Source organism: Pseudophryne corroboree, chromosome 5 (assembly GCF_028390025.1).
Source record: "Pseudophryne corroboree isolate aPseCor3 chromosome 5, aPseCor3.hap2, whole genome shotgun sequence".
Taxonomy (NCBI): Eukaryota; Metazoa; Chordata; class Amphibia; order Anura; family Myobatrachidae; genus Pseudophryne; species Pseudophryne corroboree.
This window is the reverse complement of record NC_086448.1, coordinates 657,713,679-657,734,724: the sequence shown is the minus strand read 5'-3', so window position 1 is coordinate 657,734,724 and position 21,046 is coordinate 657,713,679. Positions and strand designations below refer to the sequence as shown.

The 21,046-nt window shown below is 43.7% G+C and overlaps 1 protein-coding gene across 1 annotated transcript in view; it reads right to left on the bottom strand.

Annotated features, from left to right (window-relative positions):
• LOC134929650 (chloride channel protein C-like) overlaps positions 1 to 21,046 on the bottom strand; it is a 563,568-nt gene that overhangs the window by 428,274 nt on the left and 114,248 nt on the right. Inside the window, exons 6-7 of the mRNA XM_063925230.1 lie at positions 13,461 to 13,541; positions 12,092 to 12,267 (exon numbers count right to left, since the gene is read on the bottom strand). Coding sequence (XP_063781300.1) covers positions 12,092 to 12,267; positions 13,461 to 13,541 — 257 coding nt within the window. The remainder of the gene's footprint in view (positions 1 to 12,091; positions 12,268 to 13,460; positions 13,542 to 21,046) is intronic.

The following is a 21,046-nucleotide window of genomic DNA, read 5'->3' as shown; positions in this document are numbered from 1 at the left end:
ACAAGAACAAAAATTACACCTAAATACTAAATGGGGTAAAATTAGAGGATTCTGTACTGGAAAAGGACTTAGGTGTCCTCATAGATAGCAAACTAAGCAGTAGTACCCAAAGTAGGACTGCAGCAAAGAAGGCTAATAAGATATTAGCATGCATAAAATGGGGTATTGATGCTAGGGACGAGAGTATTATACTCCCGTTATATAAATCACTAGTGAGGCCACACCTTGAATACTGTGTACAATTCTGGGCACCATACTACAAAAAGGATATCCTGGAGCTAGAAAAGGTTCAGAGGAGGGCGACCAAACTAATTAAGGGCATGGAGACGATGGAATACAAGGAAAGGCTTGAAAGACTAGGCATGTTTACATTGGAAAAGCGGAGACTAAGAGGGGATATGATCAACATCTACAAATATATAAGGGGACAATACACAGAGCTTGCGCGGGACCTGTTTTTGGTTAGATCAACACAGAGGACTCGTGGACACTCGCTCAGGTTAGAGGAGAGGAGATTCCGCACAATACGGCGTAAAGGCTTTTTCACGGTAAGGACAATACGTGTTTGGAATTCCCTGCCCGAGGGAGTTGTAATGGCGGAATCTGTCAACACCTTTAAGAATGGGTTAGATAAATTCCTAATGGATAAGGATATCCAGGGGTATGGTGCATAGTCATGCATTATAGTTACTATAAATAGGGATAAAATGCAACGGCTGACAGCAGCATCAGTCAGAAATTTTAGTCAAATCATCATGCATAGGAGACCACAAATAGGTTGAACTCGATGGACAATTGTCTTTTTTCGACCTCAGATACTATGTTACTATGTTACTATGTTACAAAGTAACTAAGGCAACAGACGCTGAGGAGGATGGCCGGGGAAGACGGAAGTGACATGACGCGATAGCAGCGTATACAGAAACTCCGGTTACCATGGCTACAGACGTGATGTGTGGCCGGGGAAGACGGAAGTGACGTGATGCGCTAGCGGCGCATACAGAGACTCCGGTTACCATGACTACAGATGTGACGCGATAGCAGCGTAGATAGAGACTCCGTTTACCATGGCCACTGATGTAATGCGATAGCAGCGTATACAGAGATTTCGGTTACCATGGTTACAGACGGGACGTGGTAGCAGCGCGTATAGAGACTCCGGTTACGGGTTACCATGACTACAGACGCCGAACGGAAGCATAAAGAGCGGGGTAGTGGGTGCACTCGGCCATCCTGAGGAAGCCTGCTTAGACAGGCGAAACTAGTCGATAGCAGAGGCACCATCAACTGTCTGCCAGCAGACACCCGTATTTATGCTTCTCATGGCACTGAAGTAAGTGTTGAGCTCTATGGTTTATCTGAATTAAGGACACTGTCTGGATACTAGGAGATGTCTGTATACTAGACAATACCATAAAGACTGAACTTGGGCTTGTGTAAACCAAAGAATCTGGAGGGACAATTTCCTTTTTGATACAGGAGTCTACTACAGCACTTGTCTTATAAACCTGGGATCAATCAGAGCCTACTTGAGGATTGCAATTACACTACCTCAGTGAGTAATTCGCTAATTAAGCGTATCACGGGGCTTATATGTTTTATGTTTTTATTTTGTCTTGTCTTTTTAGTATACTGGTTTTAGGATTCACGAATAGTTATTTTAATTATTTTTTATAAAAATTGAGTAGAAGAAAGATATTCTTCCATAATGCATCTCAGTACTGTCTTAAATAAAGGAAATATATTCATTTTAATAAATACTTGTATTAGAACTATTTATTCATTTACTTTTGATGCTCTGACATTATAGTGGGAATATATAGAATACACTTGATGTAATTAGCACTGGGAGACATTCTTTTATCTGCATAAACTGTGGGGATAGTGGAAATCCTCGTTTTTTTCACTAGCAGCTTACGTCTATCAAGTGAGGCATACAAGCGCAGTCCTCGACTCTTTCTTGTTGCAAATGACAAGAGCCCTAAGCAGCAGCGGCTCTTACCTTCTGGTAGGAGGGGGCTGCTGCCACTCGTGCCATGCCTGAAGAGAAGAGAGCCAGCTCCTGCCAGCCGGGTCCCGATGCCTCGGGTGAGATTTCACGATTGTCCTTGCATGGAGAGTTTATAAAGCCAAACATAGATGTAAAATCACAAACCCAAATAAAAAACACGGATGAGAATTCAATCATGACCAAATACACCACCGGCCAAACTCACAAGAACTTTTCACTAAAAACATACAACACTGATACATACCTCCCAACTTTCTTTATTACAGAAGAGGGATACACGCTCCCGAAAAAGGAACGAGGCTTCGTGGCGATGCTGCGATTTAGGCCACACCTCCCTTGTCCGTCACTGAATGGGGCATGTCCAGCGCTCTGTGAGCTGCTGGCATGCCCCTTCTCCCTCTGTCACTCGTGAATAGACGCTGTGCGCATGCGCACAGCGTCTACTCTCTGCGAGCCTCCCAACTTCCCCCCCCAAAGCGGGACACTGCAACCCACAGGTGGGACAGCGGGACAGTCACAAAAAAACAGGACTGTCCCGCGAAAATTGGGACAGTTGGGAGGTATGCTGATATTTACCAAGAATCGTGATTGTAATCACGGGTGTAAAATCACAAAACCCATGAGAAAACTTACTTTGAAACACTCTGCTCGTGTTTGATGAAACACTGCAAAGATCAGTGAGATATGTGCAGTGTTTCTGTGTGTACTATGTAAGAAAAATAGAAAAAAAATAGCATGGGGCTCTTTGAGCCATTCATATATATAGTTACATAGTTGATGAGGTTTAAAAAAGACAAATGTCCACCGAGTTCAACCTGTATTATAAAATTTTATATAATTTAAATGCTGTATCCTTGGATATTTCTTTCAGTTAGAAATTTATCTAATCCATTTTTAAACTTATTGAGTCTATCATTACTACCTTCTCTGGAAGAGAATTCCAAATCCTTACCGCTCTCACTGTGAATAACCCTTTCCTCCGTGGTATATGAAAGTTTTTCTCTTCTAACCCCAGGGGGTGTCCTCGTGTCCTGTGTAGCTTTCTTTTGATAAACAGATCGTCTGATAAATCCTTGTATTGTCCCTTTATATATTTATAAATACAGGCTTGGACTGGCCCAGAGGGGTACAGGGGAAACCACTGGTGGGCCCCACTGCCTGGGGGCCCACCTCCTACTCTAAGGATCAGGTTCTAGACTAGGGGTGGGCAAAATACGGGCCGCGGGCCGGATGCGGCCCGCAAACCGATCCTGCCCGGCCCACTGCCTCCCACCAGCAAGCAATGACAAGCGGCCCGACCAGCTGAGCTGCTTGTCATTGCTCTGCACTGCAGTACCTCCAAGCTGCCAGCGGCGCCTCTCTGACCTGCTGCTGCTGCTGCTGCGTTGTAGCAGCCTCCTCCAGAGTCCCCAGTGACAACGGCTGTGTTCAGCCGAGAAGGGGGCGGGGCTACGTGCCGGTGAGGGGGTGTGGCTACACGGGACCTCAGGGGGCGGAGCTACACGGGACAAGAGCCAGACTGCTACAGATCCATCCTTCCTGCCACTGCCAGCCAGATCAGTAAGTTAATGGGAAAAGTGAAAGAAAGTGTGTGTGTGTGTGTGTGTGTGTGTGTGTGTTTATATATATATATATGTGAGAGTGTGTGTGTGTGTGTGTGTGTATTTGTGTGTGCGGACAGTGGCGTCAGACTGTTTTTAGGTTGGGGGAAGAGATCTTTAGCTCTCGCTATACCAAACCCTCACCGTGTCACCCCCATGGTGTTCTGTCACTGTCAACCCCCGTGTTCTGTCACTGTCACCCCCCGTGTTCTGTCACCGTGTCACCCCACTGTGTGCTGTCACCGTGTCACCCCCACTGAGTTCTGTCACTGTGTCACCCCCACTGAGTTCTGTCACTGTCACCCCCCCGTGTTCTGTCACTGTCACCCCCCCGTGTTCTGTCACTGTGTCACCCCCCATGTTCTGTCACTGTGTTACACCCCCCGTGTACTGTCACCGTGTCACCCCCATGGTGTTCTGTCACTGTCAACCCCACCGTGTTCTTCTGTCACCGTGTCGCCCAGAGGCGTCACCGGGTGTGATGACACCCGGAGCGCACTCTGTACTATTACACCCCCCCCCGCGCAAGCCGTGTGGTGCCCAAAAAGGGTGTGTGGCCTAATTTAAAAGGGGTGGGGCCTGGCGGGTATTTTCTCTTTCGCTCCGGGGGCATGTCCAGCTTCCCCGAAGATACTGGCTGCCCCCGGAGACTGGACTGTGTGTGCCGGCTCTTATCTGTGACCCCTCGTGTTCTGTCACTGTGTCACACTCCACGTGTCCTATCACTGTGTCACACCTTTCCCCAGGGGCCATAAGACACTGGATAATTTGCTTGCTGCGCAATAATTATCCTAAATAAAATGTTAATGTGTAAAAGGGGGCTCTACCTTCCGTACTGTGTAAAAGGGGGCTCTACCTTCCGTACTGTGTAAAATGGAGCTCTACCTGCTGTAATGTGTAAAAGGGGGCTCTACCTGCTGTAATGTGTAAAAGGGGGCTCTACCTTCCGTACTGTGTAAAAGGGGGCTCTACCTGCTGTAATGTGTGTAAGTGGCGCAATTTGAATAATGGAGACTATTGTGCAGCCTAATACGAATCTGTATTATTTTTTGTCCACACTCCTTCCACATGAAGCCACGTCCCTATATTTTTGGCAAGTGGGGGGAGCTGCTATTTTGTGTGTGCCCCTCGGATACTGACAGGAAATGTCAAGTGGCCCCTCAGCTGAAATAATTGCCCACCCCTGTTCTAGACTGTGCACTTGATTGATACATTATACATATGTTAACTTATACTGAACTATGGTGTATACTATTTTCTACAGTGCATTGCTGTTATTAATCTATTATTAATATTAATCTGGTACATTATCATGCATGCAGCAGATGAATTTACTGTATATATTTATGAAGGGGCCCAGACGTTGCACTCTCTAATGGTTAGTCAAACCAATAAGTTGGCAGGCCATACCCCCTCAGCAGACTTTCCACATCCCTAAACATGGGCCCTTACCATTGCATTCCCCCGGTGGGCCCTACATGCCCCAGTCCAACACTGTATAAATATTAATAACGTCCCCTCTCAGCTGCCTCTTTTCCAATGTAAACATATCTAACCTTTCTAAGTTTTTCCTCATAATTCAGTGCCTCTAACCCCTTAACCAGTTTGGTGGCTCACCTCTGAACCCTTTCGAAAATATCTTTTTTATAGTGTGGTGCCCAGAACTGTACACAATGGGGGTAATTCCAAATTGATCGCAGCAGGAAAATTTTTAGCAGTTGGGCACTGCATGTGCATGTGCACTGCAGGGGGGGCAGATATAACATTTGCAGAGAGAGTTAGATTTGGGTGGGTTAATTTGTTTCTGTGCAGGGTAAATACTGGCTGCTTTATTTTTACACTGCAATTTAGATTTCAGATTGAACTCACCACACCCAAATCTATCTCTCTCTGCATGTTATATCTGCCCCCCCCCCCCCCCCCCCCCTGCAGTGCACATGGTTTTGCCCAACTGCTAAAAAATTTCCTGCTGCGATCAACTTGGAATTACCCCCAATGTTCCAGGGGTGGCTGTACCAATGTTTTATATAGTGGCAGGATTACACTCCCATCCCTTGTCTCCATTCCCCGTTTTATGCATGCTAACACCTTATTTGCTTTTGTTTCTGCATTTTGACATTGTATACTGCTACTAAGTCTATTATCGATGAGCACACCCAAATCCTTTTCAACTACCGTTATCCCTACATTTTTCTTAAAATACCGGGGGGAAATTGTGTAGGGTTCCCCAGTATTTTAAAACCAGCACCAGCAGGGGCGTTTTAACAGAGGAGGAGGCCACTGTGCAGATTCTGAGGGAGGCCCTCCTCTCCCCAACACAGTAGGCTCTGGTGTTGTGCCAGAGTCTACTGCTTACCTGTAGGCCTCCGGAAACATGGCGCCCACAATGTTCCAGAGACTCATTTCACTACGCATGCGCAGTGGCCATTTTGGCTGTGATTTTTGCCATGCTTGTTGCGGGACTCCAAGTATTAAAAGATGGGTGCAATGTGTGTGCTGTGAACCCCCCTTGACCCAAAGGCCCATGTGCACTGTACACATTGCACCCATTATAGAAACACCAATGAGCACAGGGCTCTTGGACCGGTCCTGATTCCAAAAAGACGTAGGGGTCCCCTGTATTTTTTTAAACCAGCACCAGGCTCCACTAGTCAAGAAGATAATGCCACAGCCGGGTGTCACATTTATACAAGTCCCTGCGGCCACGGCATTACCAACTCAACTAGGCAGCCTTGGCCAGGCTTCCCTGGGGGAGTGTGGACCTCCCCACAATAAAGGGCTCCACCCTTCCAGGGCCCCCAAGGACCAGGGCTGAAGCTGTGAATTCTGAGTTCACAGTCCAAGATGTAAAAAAAAAAGTGGAATTTAGGTATACCTATATAATCCTTTTTTCTTAAACCATGGTTGATAGTGGGTATAATGAGGCATCCAACCAGAGCACCAAAAAGTTAACTTCTTTGAGTGCAGCCTGTGAGGCCTATCCTCCCTATACCCAGCCTGCATCAGGCCTGTCAGTTATTATTCAACAAGCCGAAGAACAGGGAAGGTAAGGCAAAAAAGAAAAACTCCCTTACCCATACATACACTTAACATGCAGAAGAACACATCTGAGAAAAGCTTGTCAAGAGTGTAAGGGTGGGTGCCCAGTGTTAACCATGGCTTCAGAAAAAAGGATTTTACAGGTAATACAAAAATCCCTTTTTTTCAATCAGCCAATGGTCTGATACTGGGACAGTGGGATGTCCTAAAGCTGTCCCCTTATGGCCGGAAGCGCTCCCGAGCTGGACTGAGGACCCGACGCCCAAAAGCTGCATCAGCCGAGGCAAAGGTGCCAAACCTATAAAACCTGAGGAAGGTATGGGCAGACAACCACATAGCTGACCTGCAAAGTCACTCTGCCAATGCCCACAGTGGGCTGCCCACTAAGTCCCAACTGACCTTGTGGAATGGGCCCTAATTGATCCAGAACTGGCTTCTCAACTAACAGGTGACATTGGAGAACCATCACCCACAACCATCTAGCTATAGTCTGCTTGGAGGATGGCAAACCACTATTATGTTCATCATAGAGGACAAACAACTATCTCCTGAATAATATGAAAACTAGAGACTTCTTTGGGAAGTAGACCAGATGGGGTATGGTGTACTGCTCGATCTGGGTGAAAAAACAAAAAAGGGAGATCTGTGAGACAGAGCACCTAAGTCAGAAACCCGGAGCGCTGAAGCAAAGGCTAGTAGAAAAACTGGGCCTCCCCGTAGAGTCCAGAGAACTAAGGAGAAGTACCATAAGTTAACCGGTGTGACATAGGGGGGTTGGATAAGGAGAACCTCTGCATGAAGGCCTGAACAGCTAAAGATCGAGCCACTTGGCACTGCAATAATACAGAAAGTGCTGATACCTGAACCTTGACAGAAGCCAAACAGAGACCAGAGTCTAGTCTCAACTGCAGGAAAGCCTAGAGCCTGTAGAGACGATACCAGAGAGGCTCCAGGTGACGTGCAGAACATCACTGGAAATAAGTGCACCATACACGCTAGTATAATCGAGCGGTGGAAGGCATCCTTGTTGAGATCATGGAGTTGATAACATGAGAAGAAAACCCCCTTGCTCTCAAGACTGACCTCTCAATAGCCAACCTGTCAAAGTCAGACGATGAAGATCCAGATGCAGACACGGTCAATGAGACAGCAAGTCTGGCTGTAGTAAAAGGCACCTTGGGGAAGTTAATGACAGAACCAGGAGAGCCACATACCAAGGCCTCTTCAGAGTAACCAGAATGGCTGTTACTGCTTTGATTTGAGCTTGCAAAGAACCCTTGGCAAAAGCACAACTGGTGTAAATAGATAATCCTTCTTAAAGGTTAAATGTACTGCCTGGGCTTTGACTAGGCGTGCGCCTGGATCTCTTGTCCGCGCTTCATAGTAGGGAAGATTGTGGTTGTGGCGGGAGGCAAACAGATTGATCTGCGGCCGACCCCAGTGCTTGACTAACATGTTGAAGACGTTGTGGTGAAGAGACCATTTGCCAAAATGAACATTCTGCCTGCTGAGGCAGTCTGCTTCAGAATTTAGAAGTCCCAGAATGTAAACTGCAGATAGGGCTGGAAGAAACCACCTTGGTGGTTTATGTAGGCGACTGTCATTGCATTGTCTGACTGAATCTTTACCGGATGGTGATGTAGTAAGGGTCCTACGTGACAGAACACCTTGAAGACTGCTCGCAGCTCCGGTACATTTATGGTGAGTTTGCTCTCCTTAGTAGTCCATCGACCCTAAAAAGGAATGATCCTCTATTACAGCACACCAACCACGGAGGCTGGCATCCATCGTGAGGAGGACCAGAGCTCTTCATATGCATTTCTCTGGAGAGCATGATCCATTGTGACTTGAGATGTAGAGAGGAGTGATTCCAACTCCGCAGGAGCTCCAGCTGCAATGTTCTGGAATGGAACTGTGCATATTCCACCTTCTCGAAGCAGGAGACCATCTTCCACAGTAGGCACCTGCAGAAGTGAATCAAAACTCTTTTCTGAGCCAGGAACTTCCGAATGATTTCCTGTATGGCCATCCATTTGTCATCTGGAAGAAAAACTTTCTGTACTCCAGAATCTGAGAGCACACCCAGGTGTGCAATGTGCTGAGAGGGGGTCAGGTTGAATTTTCACCAATTTATCAGCCATCTGTGTGACTGCAAGATGGTCAGAGTGAGGTGGATGTGCTCCTGGAGACTGGCCTGAGTTTGTGCCATAAGAAGGAGGTCATCCAGGTAGGGAATATGGACTCCATGCAATAAGTGGGACGTCATTACCGCCATCACTTTGGTGAATGCCCGTGGTGCCATAGAGAGTCTGAAAGGCAATACACTGAACTGGTAATGTTTTTTTCTGAATAGCAAAACGGAGAAACTGCTGGTGGCTTTCCCAAATGGGAATGTGTAGCTATACATCCTGGAGGTCCAAATATTTGTATAATATATAATGTATGCCCAGCTTAAATAACACATAACAGTTACTACCAGCATCAGTAACGTCATTACCTGAGAGTAATTACCCAATTACATACCAATTTATGACATAGATGGGTATAAAAAAGATGTTAGGATGATCAAAAACAAATCAGATTTTTATCCACTACAGTTTAAAGGACCTTGTGTAGAGGGATTCTATAAAACCACTATGGATGATTTTAAGACACTCCGTGAGGCAGTAGAAAAAGCTCCTTTAAAGGATAATCTTACTCATGATGAGAGACAAGCTTTAAAGTCCCTTATGTCAGATGATAATATAATCATAAAAATGGCAGACAAGGGAAGAGGTGTTGTTATGCAAAATGTCTGATCTAATCATGATGATCTAAAAGAAGCAAAGTTGCAGTTGGGTAAAGTTTTGTTTTATGATGTTTTTTCATCAAACTCCTCAGTTATTTTTCATGGGAAGTTGAAAGGATTACTTGATAATGCCCTGGACGGTGGCATAATATCCAAAGACACCTGACATTTTTTATTTACCCCTCACCCTATCACCACTATCTATTATCACTTAACTAAAATCCATAAATCACTCACTTCACCACCTGGGCATCCAATAATCTCTGGGATTAGGTCTATCATGTCAAATCTGTCACACTTTGTTGATGCATACCTACAGGGTCATGTGACCAGTTTGAGAGCATATATTAAGGATAACACTCAATTTATAAATGTGCTAGAAAAAGTGAGGGGGAAAGATTCATATCAATTTCTCACATGGGATGTGGAATCTTTGTATTCCAATATACCACATGAGAAAGGTATTTAAGTGATAATAGTCCTGTTGGAAAATGATTCCTCAATGAAAGAGGGACCAAAATATGTTGTGGTAGCATCTATCAAGTTCATATTAAGCAAAACTACTTCACTTTTGATACCAAATTAATTTACAGACACAGGGGACTGCCATGGGAACAAGGTACGCCCTGAGTTATGCTAACCTTTATATGGGTGCATTGGAAGATGAGCTCGTTTGGAGCAGTGACTTTTGGGTGAGCTGGGTCCTCTATGGTAGCTGTGTAGATGATTTTTCTTTCATTTGGGATGGGGTTGATTATTCCATCATTTCTTTTGGTGATCACCTTAATGCAAATTCTTTTGGACTTAAATTAACTAGCACCTTTCATCAATCACAAATACAGTTTGTGGATGTTACACTGCTGTCCAGGGATGACTATATTCTTAAAGAAACTTTCTTCAAACAAGCTGACTCTAATAATTTCCTTAATTATACCAGTGGACATTTAAAAGTATAGTGTAACAATATTCCAAAAAGTCAGTTTTATAGAATGCAGTAAAAATTAAATTGTTCTTAGGATAGCAGTTACAAGGAACAAATCAAAAAAGTATATTCTGCATTCGAGGAGCAGGGGTATGGAAAAAAAGGAGATAAGTATCCTCTTAGGCAATAAAAGAGCGGAGAATAAAAATAAAAATAAAACTTATGAAGGGTACTTTGGCGATAAGTGTGTCTTTGTTACACAATATTACCTGTTACAATTATAATTATAATTATAATATAATATAATATAATTATAATTGTTACCTGTGCTTTAACAATTAAAAAAAATAAGAAAAACACTCCCCTCTTACAAGTAGATCCACTGTTAGGTCCCACTTTATTAAATAATATCAAAGTTGTTTATAGAAAATCAGAAACATTGAAACAGAAATTTGCATCTAGTATGTTTAAAAATAACCCTAAGAAGAAAGATATGACAAAAGCAGACAAATCTTTAGCCTGGCTACCAAAAAAGCTCAATGTTTTGGGGTTTTATTTTGACGTGTCAAAGAAATGGGATCAATTAACAGCCCAACAGTTGGCATGCCACGACACCCATAGAGTGGGAAAAGAACCTGTAGCGAGCATAGTGAGCCACCAAGCCCGGTGTGTGGTGAGTGCAGCGAGCCCGGAAGGTGCTTTGTTGACTGGCGGGATCCCAAATGCTGGTCACCCAAACCCAACCCGGAGAAATAAATGTTTGACGTGTGTGTGTGCATATGTATGTATGTGTATATATATATATATATATATATAAATTAATTATGTGTCTCTTCCACATGAATAAAATAAAATAATCCTGGAATAATTATATGTGGCATGTAGGTTATCTGTGTGGATAAATAAAATAGTCCTCGAATAATGAATTGCTATTTTATGTCACAATGAAATATACATGATTTCTTTTATATTATATTATTACTACAAGTGCCATTTTTGTCCTCTATGTACTTTTAACCATATTTTTAGCTAGCAAGTGACAAGTGTAGCAAGTGTAATAAATCAGGTAACTAATTAATTAATGGAACAAATAAACAATCAGGAGTCCCTTATGGGGATATATTGAAGCCAGTGTAGCCTCTGACATATACTCTGAAGAAACCGCCAAGTTTGTGGGGGTGGACAAACGTGTCAGTGACCAAAAAGCAGGTGGAATGCAAAAATCGGAAGCTAGAAGCGCCGAAACCGGAAGTTGCGGGACGCAAAGTGAACTATTTAATTCTTTATACTTAGCAAATTCTTCATTTTGTTAAAGTCTGTGGAAGACACAATGGGGCAGATGTATTAAGCCTGGAGAAGGGATAAATAAGTGATAAAGCAGTGATAACGCACCGGCCAATCATTACGGATTTAAAAAATGACAGTTAGGAGCTGACTGCCTGATGCGTTATCACCTTGCACTTATCACTTCTTTATCCCTTCTACAGGCTTAATACATCTGCCCCTGTATTCCATCTGCTGTCCATAAGAGATAACAAACACAATATAATTGCTGTACCTGCTGTTCTCACCTGCTACTTTTAAAATTGATTTTTATGTATTTATTGAAGTGTGTATAAAAAAGTATTGTTAAAACAATAAATCATGTTAACTTTTTAAACCAGCAGCCAGTTATTTTGAGCAACTGCCATATACTACTCAGTTTAAATTATTATATAGTTCCCACTTACCCCACATGGACCATGGGTCCTTCTTGTCCACCAAAGAGCCCTGCTGACACAGCTAATGCACATGAGAAGAAAGTTCCAATAAACGTTCTTATGTTAAAGATGTGTCTCATTGTAGCTCCATTTAAATACCCAATAACTTCAGGAAGTCCACTGGGTGATCCGGATGGACAGAAAAACTGTGGGGAAAAAATATGATGCATAAAATTTCTATTGTCTTGAAAGACCAAGGTTTCCTCACAGTAAGGACAATACGTATTTGGAATTCCCTGCCTGATAGAGTAGTAATGGCAGAGTCGGTCATTACTTTTAAGAATGGGCTAGATAAATTCCTAATGGATAAGGATATACAGGGTTATGGTGGGTAAATCATGCACTATAGTAATAAATAAATAAAAAATAGGAATAAACATAACGGCTAAACATTTATCACAGTTAAAATTAGTCTTAAAAATATTACAGTGTAGCAGATCACTAACAGGTTGATCTCAATGGACAAATTGTCTTTTTTCAACCTCAGAAACTATGTTACAATATGTAAAGTATTCTGGCATGTTTCCAGTTAAATGTTTATTTGATTTCTTGTATGTGTCGCTGCTGTAAATTTCAAACTAGAATGTTGTGACTTTGGCAGTCTATCAATTAAAAAATTTGTTTTTTATGTTTTTTCTAACATATATAATATAATATATTATTCCTGAACTACTGCATTCATTTTTGTTACAATTACTAATAAACTTAACCTTTTCCGAATATATCTTTGCTCTCCATTGCCATTATCAAAATGTTATTTGCGGTCTGTACCCAATGAAATAACAGGCAGCTTGTTTCTTACTAGTACAGGACAGTACCTGGTGTGGGTATGGCAACTCAACTTCCCAGACCCAGCCATGGGCATATGCTGCCATTCTCCTGGGGTCTGCAAAGCCATGTCATGGGAGGAAATTCTACATAGATTATTCCTTTATAAAAATGGAGTCATTTATTTAATTAAATACATTAATTCAGCAAGTCTCAGCTAGGCAATAGTTAATTTGTTCCTAACTTTCTGACACTTGGTGAATGAGGCCCTGGTTCTAAGTAGCAATAACAATCCTGGCATTTCCCAAACCCCAATTGCATCACACCAAGGAGTACTTTTTGGGAGCACACAATTATATTTAAATTCTTCTATCTGGTCAGCCAGGATGAGGTACGGCAGAAACCTACATGAACCTCGGGATCTTTATTAAGCATACAACACACTGTTTCATTGATTGTGGGAGGAGGCCCTGATACCTCCTAAAGAAAAGACCACATTTTGTTTTAGGTTTATCTCTGGAAAAATATAGGCTATGCATTCCATTCATTATATTCTATAAGCCATACTTACCACCACCAGTCCAGATGCACATAAGACCATAGCAAGGCCAATTCCAAGTATGAACAGCCATGTTGTGAAAAAGTCCCCATGCTGAAGAAGACAATACATATGATAACGCTGCTGAACATTATAATGACATAATCTTTACATTGGAATGCCATTTGGGCAGTTTTGATACTTAGAACATAAGCAGATGGCACAGCTAGACCTATAGGGGCCCCAAAATAATTTCCCCACCCCCACTTTCACCTTGTAATATTTAGTGTAGGTCAGGCAATCATCAAACCACTGCCCTGGCCTGCCCTGCTGACAGTTTATTCTTAGATAACACTTTATATCATATACCTATTAGGATTATGGAGAATATATCATATATATATATATATATATATATATATATATATATATATGGAACAAAATACTTCTAATTTGCGCTATACAGAGAGCAGTGCTGCGGATGGAGCCCCTGTTAGTGGGAGCCTCAAGTTAACACACAAAAACAAAAAGTATCCTAGTGCGCAAGTGTATACAAACACTGTGAGCGTTTGTTTATGAATACACCCAGTTGGGTCGATCGTTATTCAGTGTGGCAAGGATCTTCCTTGATACTGTCAATGTAGGGTACCCTGGAATAAACCCTCTCACCAAGAGATATCACCCAATAAAAAACACCTATTAATGGTCAAGTATAGATATAATGGTCAACATAAGAACATGTAGACCAATAATTTCATCCTAAGGATCAAAACTAGAAGGAATTGGATATAACCCAAACAGAGAAGAATCTTATTGCCAAATTAATGTTAGCATGCACATAATTTAGTAAGTGTAATGTTGTAGGCTGCTGAATTGCTAATGTTAGCAAGTGACGCTGCTGCTGCTGCTCTGAAATGAAAACAGAAGCCCACCTGAGCAATCGCAAACTAATTCGCAACAGCATATACATTTACACCCTATAGGCAAGAACGAGAAACATCAACTGTAAAGGTAGACCTACAGCTATACAGATTGGTTGCAGCAGTAGCGATGCTGGAGCCATCTTTCCCTACATACTGTACATGATCGCAGCTGAAGGCAGATACACACCCCAAGAACAGCCATGATACTCCTGTGTGTTTGCCGCGACTCCCTGTTAACTCCCCCCAAAAGGTCCCTTTCTGTCAATCACTCTGCAATTAAATCCTCAATGTGAGCATGATTGCAAAGCAGCTTGGCACGTGCGTAATACAATCACAGCACATGTGCATTCTGCAGATAATGTCTCCGTTGTCTAACTGTAAGAAACATGAATTAAGCTCGTATTCCAGACCCAATTTTTGCTTTGTTTTATATCAAATCCAGTCGCAGTGAATTACTATTATTATTATTATTATTATTAATATTTTTAATATTTTTATCATTATCATCCTTTATTTATATAGTGCCACATGAGTACATAGTGCCTTACAGAGTACATAAACAGAAAAAGCATGAACAAAACATGAAAATTTGGTGCAGTCGTTGGCAGAAGGAAATAGATGATGGTCTATGTGAGGATACGGATTCTCTGATCACTCAGGTAAACAGTTTATTAAAGTGGCAAATGCCCTTTATTGTAAAAATACACACACAGTACACAAAACAGCAACTATTACATGCCAGGATGGTATCTTACCTACTAGGACCGCCTGGGTCAAACAAGTGTGGGCTTACGTTTCCATCTGGCGGTAGAGGGTCTGGGCTCAGCAGTTCACAGTTTTTAAGACCCCCTCCAGTATCCCAGGCACTGTGTTTAAACAGCCTGATTGGTGGTGGGTAACCCCTATCATCAGAGGTGCTTCCCTCGCCACCCTCCTTTTTGGGTGACAACACTCTTTTTATATTTGGCGCATAAGAGTGGGGAGTGAGCTGCATCAACAAAATCTGGTCTCTGGGGTCTTCACTCTCCCTCCCCAACACTATATTCCCTGGGAACTCCACCTCCATCACCTCTGGTGCATCTGGACAGTGGCTTGCCTCCCCCTCCCCCATTTTGAGAGACGTTACTCCCTCTGCTTCTGAGGTATCACAGGGTAGCACAATCTGCATCACCAGCCTTGCATCAGGAAACCTGGCAGGGATAGTCAGTGGCTGGGGCCCTTCTTCTGCACTTAACCACTGGGATGAATTTGGCTGCAGGGGAGCAGTGAGTAACTGTAATTCTTCTCCACGTGCTCCCCCCTCAAAAGCCTCTACCCCCTCCCTTGGGTCTGAAATGTCTTCTACGCCCTCGATTGATAATTTCTGGGCCTCCCCTAGCATAGCAAACTGGACAGCTGGTTCAGGTGCCACTGACAGACTAGACCTCACCTGCAGCATTGAGTCCTCGGCCCTTATCAGCTCCTTGGTACCCTTGACACCAACATGTTCTTGGTACTGGCATTCATTCACCAGTTCCTCATCTTCCATCTCTGAAAATGGAAAGCTTGGAAGCTGCACTTCTCCCAGGTCTATTGCTGTATCAAGCAGATCACGACTCTGGGTCTTGTCCTCTGTGTGTGGGGTATCGAGCCCTGCCACCACAGGCACCTTAGCTATAACTCAGCTGTTCCTCAGATATTTCTTGCATAGAATAGCACAGGGTAGCATTCACTGCACTTACCCGCACAGTATGGTCCAGACTCCATGTACGCCTTTCTGGGGATAACTGCCTCCTGGAGTGATCCAACACACCTTGCTCCCTGGTCTGTTCATGCCACCTTAGAGTGGATTCCATCAGCCGACTGCTCGAGCTCTCCATCCTCTGACCCAGTCGCTGGTTTGGCAAATCTCCTCTGTATGAAACTTCAGGCGCCAGGTTGCGTCGCTGACAACTTCTCAGGGGCGCATCCTGATGGGACAGGGCAGTCTGTAGAATGGTGGCTGCTGGTGCAAGAGTCTGCACTGTAGGACTGTCTTCTGGTAATCCCAGCACCTCCTTTATTACCCGCATCCGATCCTCGGGTGTCGCGCCATCTCCCAGTGCTTCTAGACGGGCCTGTAATAACTCTGGTGTCTTTTCAAACTTTTCTCCAACCTTCCCCTCTCCAAGGGCTTTCAGACGGGGTTGTACTAACCCTCGGGATCCCACCTCCGATCCTCCGCTCTTCCTGTGGTTACTGGCATCGAATGTCCCGGCTGTAGGTCTCAACCACTCCGTCACTTGTTCCTCCTCATCTGACTCCTCAGAGTCCTCCTCATCACAAGGGTGTTCTTGATCCCATTTCAGCAATTTCGCAATTAGGGATTCCTTTCCATCTGTTGCGGTCACCTTAATACCTCGTGCTCGACTGACCATATGCAGGAATCTCTTGTTGAGGTTTATGTACACCTCTGTTTCTGCCTCCATACTGCTGACTTTCCAAATGTACTAACAACTTTTCAGCAAGATACCTGGCTACTGTGTGCCAAACTGTTTACAAGGCTCTTAGGTGTACTCCGCCGACACCTCTCGCAGTCTTACCCAGGGTAAACCAGGACTGAGTGACCCCACTGCTTGCCACCAATTGTGAGGATACGGATTCTCTGATCACTCAGGTAAACAGTTTAGTAAAGTGGCAAATGCCCTTTATTGTAAAAATACACACACAGTACACAAAACAGCAACTATTACATGCCAGGATGGTATCTTACCTACTAGGATCCCACAATAGTATAGAATTACAGATGTGTGAGGGAGTATCTGTATAGCAGAGCCAACAAGTCTGCACTCCCAGGAAAAGCTTGTCATCCAGTGTCCACAATGCATTCAGACACAATCCTCACTCAGCACACTGGCACACTGGCAGCCTCGTCCTCAGTGCACGTCCAGTAGCCTCTTGAAACGAGAGGATAACAACAATACTTCTAGGCCTCAGCACACTGGAAGTGCTATCCTACCAGTAGCTTTCAGAAGCCATACACCTTATTCCTCTCAGGTCAAGAACTCCACTCTCTCTTTTAAAAATCCCACCAATTCCTCTAGGTGTAGACCTGCCTTCCAGGGCTGTCCAAGACGTGGTGCTCTCTGCTTATTGGAGCTGCAGAGTAAGGGGTGGATATGGCTGGGAAAAGGCCAGGTTCATCGCAGGGTAACACCTGCTGTTGTCCTGTAACATGTCTATACATGCCTACTAAAAGAACAATGGATGCTAATTAGGTTATCCCTCCTCCAAGTATCAGATAGTGTCCATTCACCACCAGATTGATCCCCTTTATAGCAGACAAGGTATTCCAGCTGCTATTTGTCTGTGAAATCCTCTGGCAGATAACTATTCCTATAAACAACTACACACATTGAACACAGTATAACCAAATAAACCGCATAGTCCAAATATAACATATAAAATATAACTGTACAATATAATAACACAACACAATACAATCATATATATATATATATATATATATATATATATTGTAACACTGTAGGGGTGCAAGGCGCCTTTTCCTGGGGAATATGGCAGCACGCAGCAGCTGAGGAACAACACAAGTCCAGTTTCTGGTACAACTGACCCCGGCCAGTTTTATTGAAACAGAAAATAAAACAAACCCCAAAATAAAAATACCTTGCCTGTCCGGCACTAACTAAACATAAGATATTCCTAACTGTCACTAAACAAAACACAGAGTTCTTTAGTACATACTGTATAGCTTACTTGCATCAGAAAGCGTGTCTCTCACACACAGATCCTGCAGCCTTCCCAGGCAGTCTGCTCCTACTAATCAGGCTAGCAGCCCTATAACACACTTACACAGCTGAAACCCTGATTAGCCCTCTGTGAGGCCAAAGACCCGAACTGGGCCCAATGTCTAGAACTCTCCTTATCTCTCTCTTAGAGCCTATACCCAGCTTTTACAGCAAACTGAAAAGGTTCTGACAAAACCAAAAGCATTTTTCCTAGAAGTTAACACTTTTTAAAACATGTAAGACAAGAACCTGGGACAAACATACCTGCCCTCAAACACTATCCCAGTGTTCTTGTCACATATCCCCCTCCCCTGTTTTGACCTAGGGGCCGGAACACTTGTAGCCCCCAAACAGAAGATGCGAGACAATGCATCTGCGTTGGCCAATTGTGTTCCCGGTCTATGTTCAACAGTAAACTTAAAATCCTGCAACGCTAGAAACCATCTAGTTACCCGAGCATTCTTGCCTCTATTTACATACATCCATTTTAAAGGGGCATGATCCGTCACTAGTCTGAATTGTCTACCCAAGAGGTAATATCTCAAGGTATCTAGTGCCCACCTAATGGCCAAAGCCTCCTTTTCCACAATGGCATACCTTTTTTCATGCTCATTGAGTTTCCTACTCAAATAAATGATAGGGTGTTCGTCCCCATCTCTGGTTTGGGACAGCACAGCACCTATCCCTACCTCTGAGGCATCTGTCTGTACCACAAATTCTTTTGAAAAATCTGGTGTTATCAACACCGGTTGTGAACACAAAGCCACTTTTAACGCTTGGAACGCCTTTTCTGCATCAGGGTTCCATTTCACCACATTTGACTGCTTCCCTTTGGTAAGGTCTGACAACGGCACCGCTGTGGTCGCAAAATTAGGAATAAACCGTCTATAGTACCCAGTAATTCCCAAAAAAGCCCTTACCTGTTTTTTATTCACTGGACGAGGCCAGTTTTGAATAGCATCAACTTTATTCAATTGAGGCCTAATCAGACCTCTGCCTATGGTGAAGCCCAAGTATTTGACCTCCTCCATTGCGAGGCAGCACTTCTTTGGGTTAGCAGTTAACCCTGCCTCTCTGATTGAGTCCAGTACTGCTTGTACTTTAACCAAATGGGACCCCCAGTCTGTACTATGAATTACCACATCATCCAAATAGGCAGCTGCATATTTTCTATGGGGCCTCAAAATTTTATCCATCGCCCGTTGAAAGGTTGCTGGAGCCCCATGCAACCCAAAGGGTAACATCTTATACTGGTACAGCCCCTCCGGAACCGAAAAGGCTGTTTTTTCTTTGGCGCTATCAGATAAAGGTATTTGCCAGTAACCTTTGGTCAGGTCCAATGTGGTGAGAAACCTGGCTGTTCCCAGCCTTTCTACAAGCTCATCCACACGGGGCATGGGGTATGCGTCAAACTTGGACACCTCATTTAACTTACGAAAGTCATTACAGAAGCGTATGCTACCGTCGGGCTTCGGGATGAGCACTATGGGACTGGACCACTCACTGTTAGACTCCTCTATGACTCCAAGTTCTAACATGGTTTTAACTTCCTTAGAAATAGCTTCTCGCTGAGCTTCAGGAATCCTATATGGCTTTAAATGAACCCTGACCCCTGGTTCTGTGACAATGTCATGTTTTATTATGGTCGTTCGGCCAGGCAGCTCTGAAAATACCTCCCTATTTTGGATGAGAAATTCTTTAACCTGATTGTTCTGATCAGCTGATAATGTCTCTGACACCTTCACTGCGGGAAGCAACCGGGGTGAAGACACCGAAGGGCAAGGCTCCGCTGACAGAGACAACCTATCTTTCCAGGGTTTGATTAAGTTAACATGGTAGATCTGTTCGGGTTTTCTCTTTCCTGGCTGGTATACTTTGTAATTAACCTCATTCACTTTTTCCCTAATCTCAAATGGACCCTGCCATTTAGCTAGGAATTTGCTTTCCACAGTGGGTACCAAAACAAGAACTCTATCTCCAGGAGCAAATTCCCGTATCTTGGCACTCCGGTTATAGACCCTCTGTTGAGCACTTTGGGCCTGTTCCATGTGCTCTCTGACAACAGGTACCACGGCTGCAATCCTATCCTGCATTTGTGTTACATGCTCAATAACGCTTCTATAAGGAGTGGGCTGTCCTTTCCACGTCTCTTTGGCAATATCCAACAGCCCTCTGGGGTGTCTACCATACAACAAATCAAATGGAGAAAACCCCGTAGAGGACTGAGGAACTTCTCTGATGGCCATTAACAAGTAGGGCAACAAACAATCCCAGTTTTTCCCATCTCTCTCAACAACCTTTTTTAACATACTTTTTAATGTTTTATTAAACCTTTCCACCAACCCGTCAGTTTGGGGATGGTAGATGGACGTCCTGAGGTGAGTGACCTTAAATAACTTGCACAATTCTTTCATGATCCTTGACATAAATGGAGTACCTTGGTCAGTCAAAATTTCTTTTGGTATTCCCACTCTACTAAATACCTGCACCAGCTCCCTAGCTATCGCCTTGGTTGTGATAGTGCGTAAAGGGACAGCCTCAGGATATCGAGTGGCATAGTCCATAATTACCAGGATATACTGATGGCCCCGAGCAGACTTTAACAAGGGCCCCACGAGATCCGTGGCTATTCTGTCAAACGGGACCTCTATAATAGGCATGGGAACTAGTGGGCTCCTGAAATGGGGTCTAGGGGCATGATACTGGCATTCAGGACAGGAAGAACAATATTCAGACACTTCTTTATAAACCCCTGGCCAAAAGAACCTTTGTAAAACTCTTTCAGTGGTTTTTTCTGCCCCTAAATGTCCTGCGGTAACGTGACTATGAGCTAAATCTAGTACCGTTCTCCGATAAGGCTGGGGAACTACCAGCTGTTCCACCACATCCTCACCCCTTTTGACAATGTGGTACAAGAGCTCATTACAGA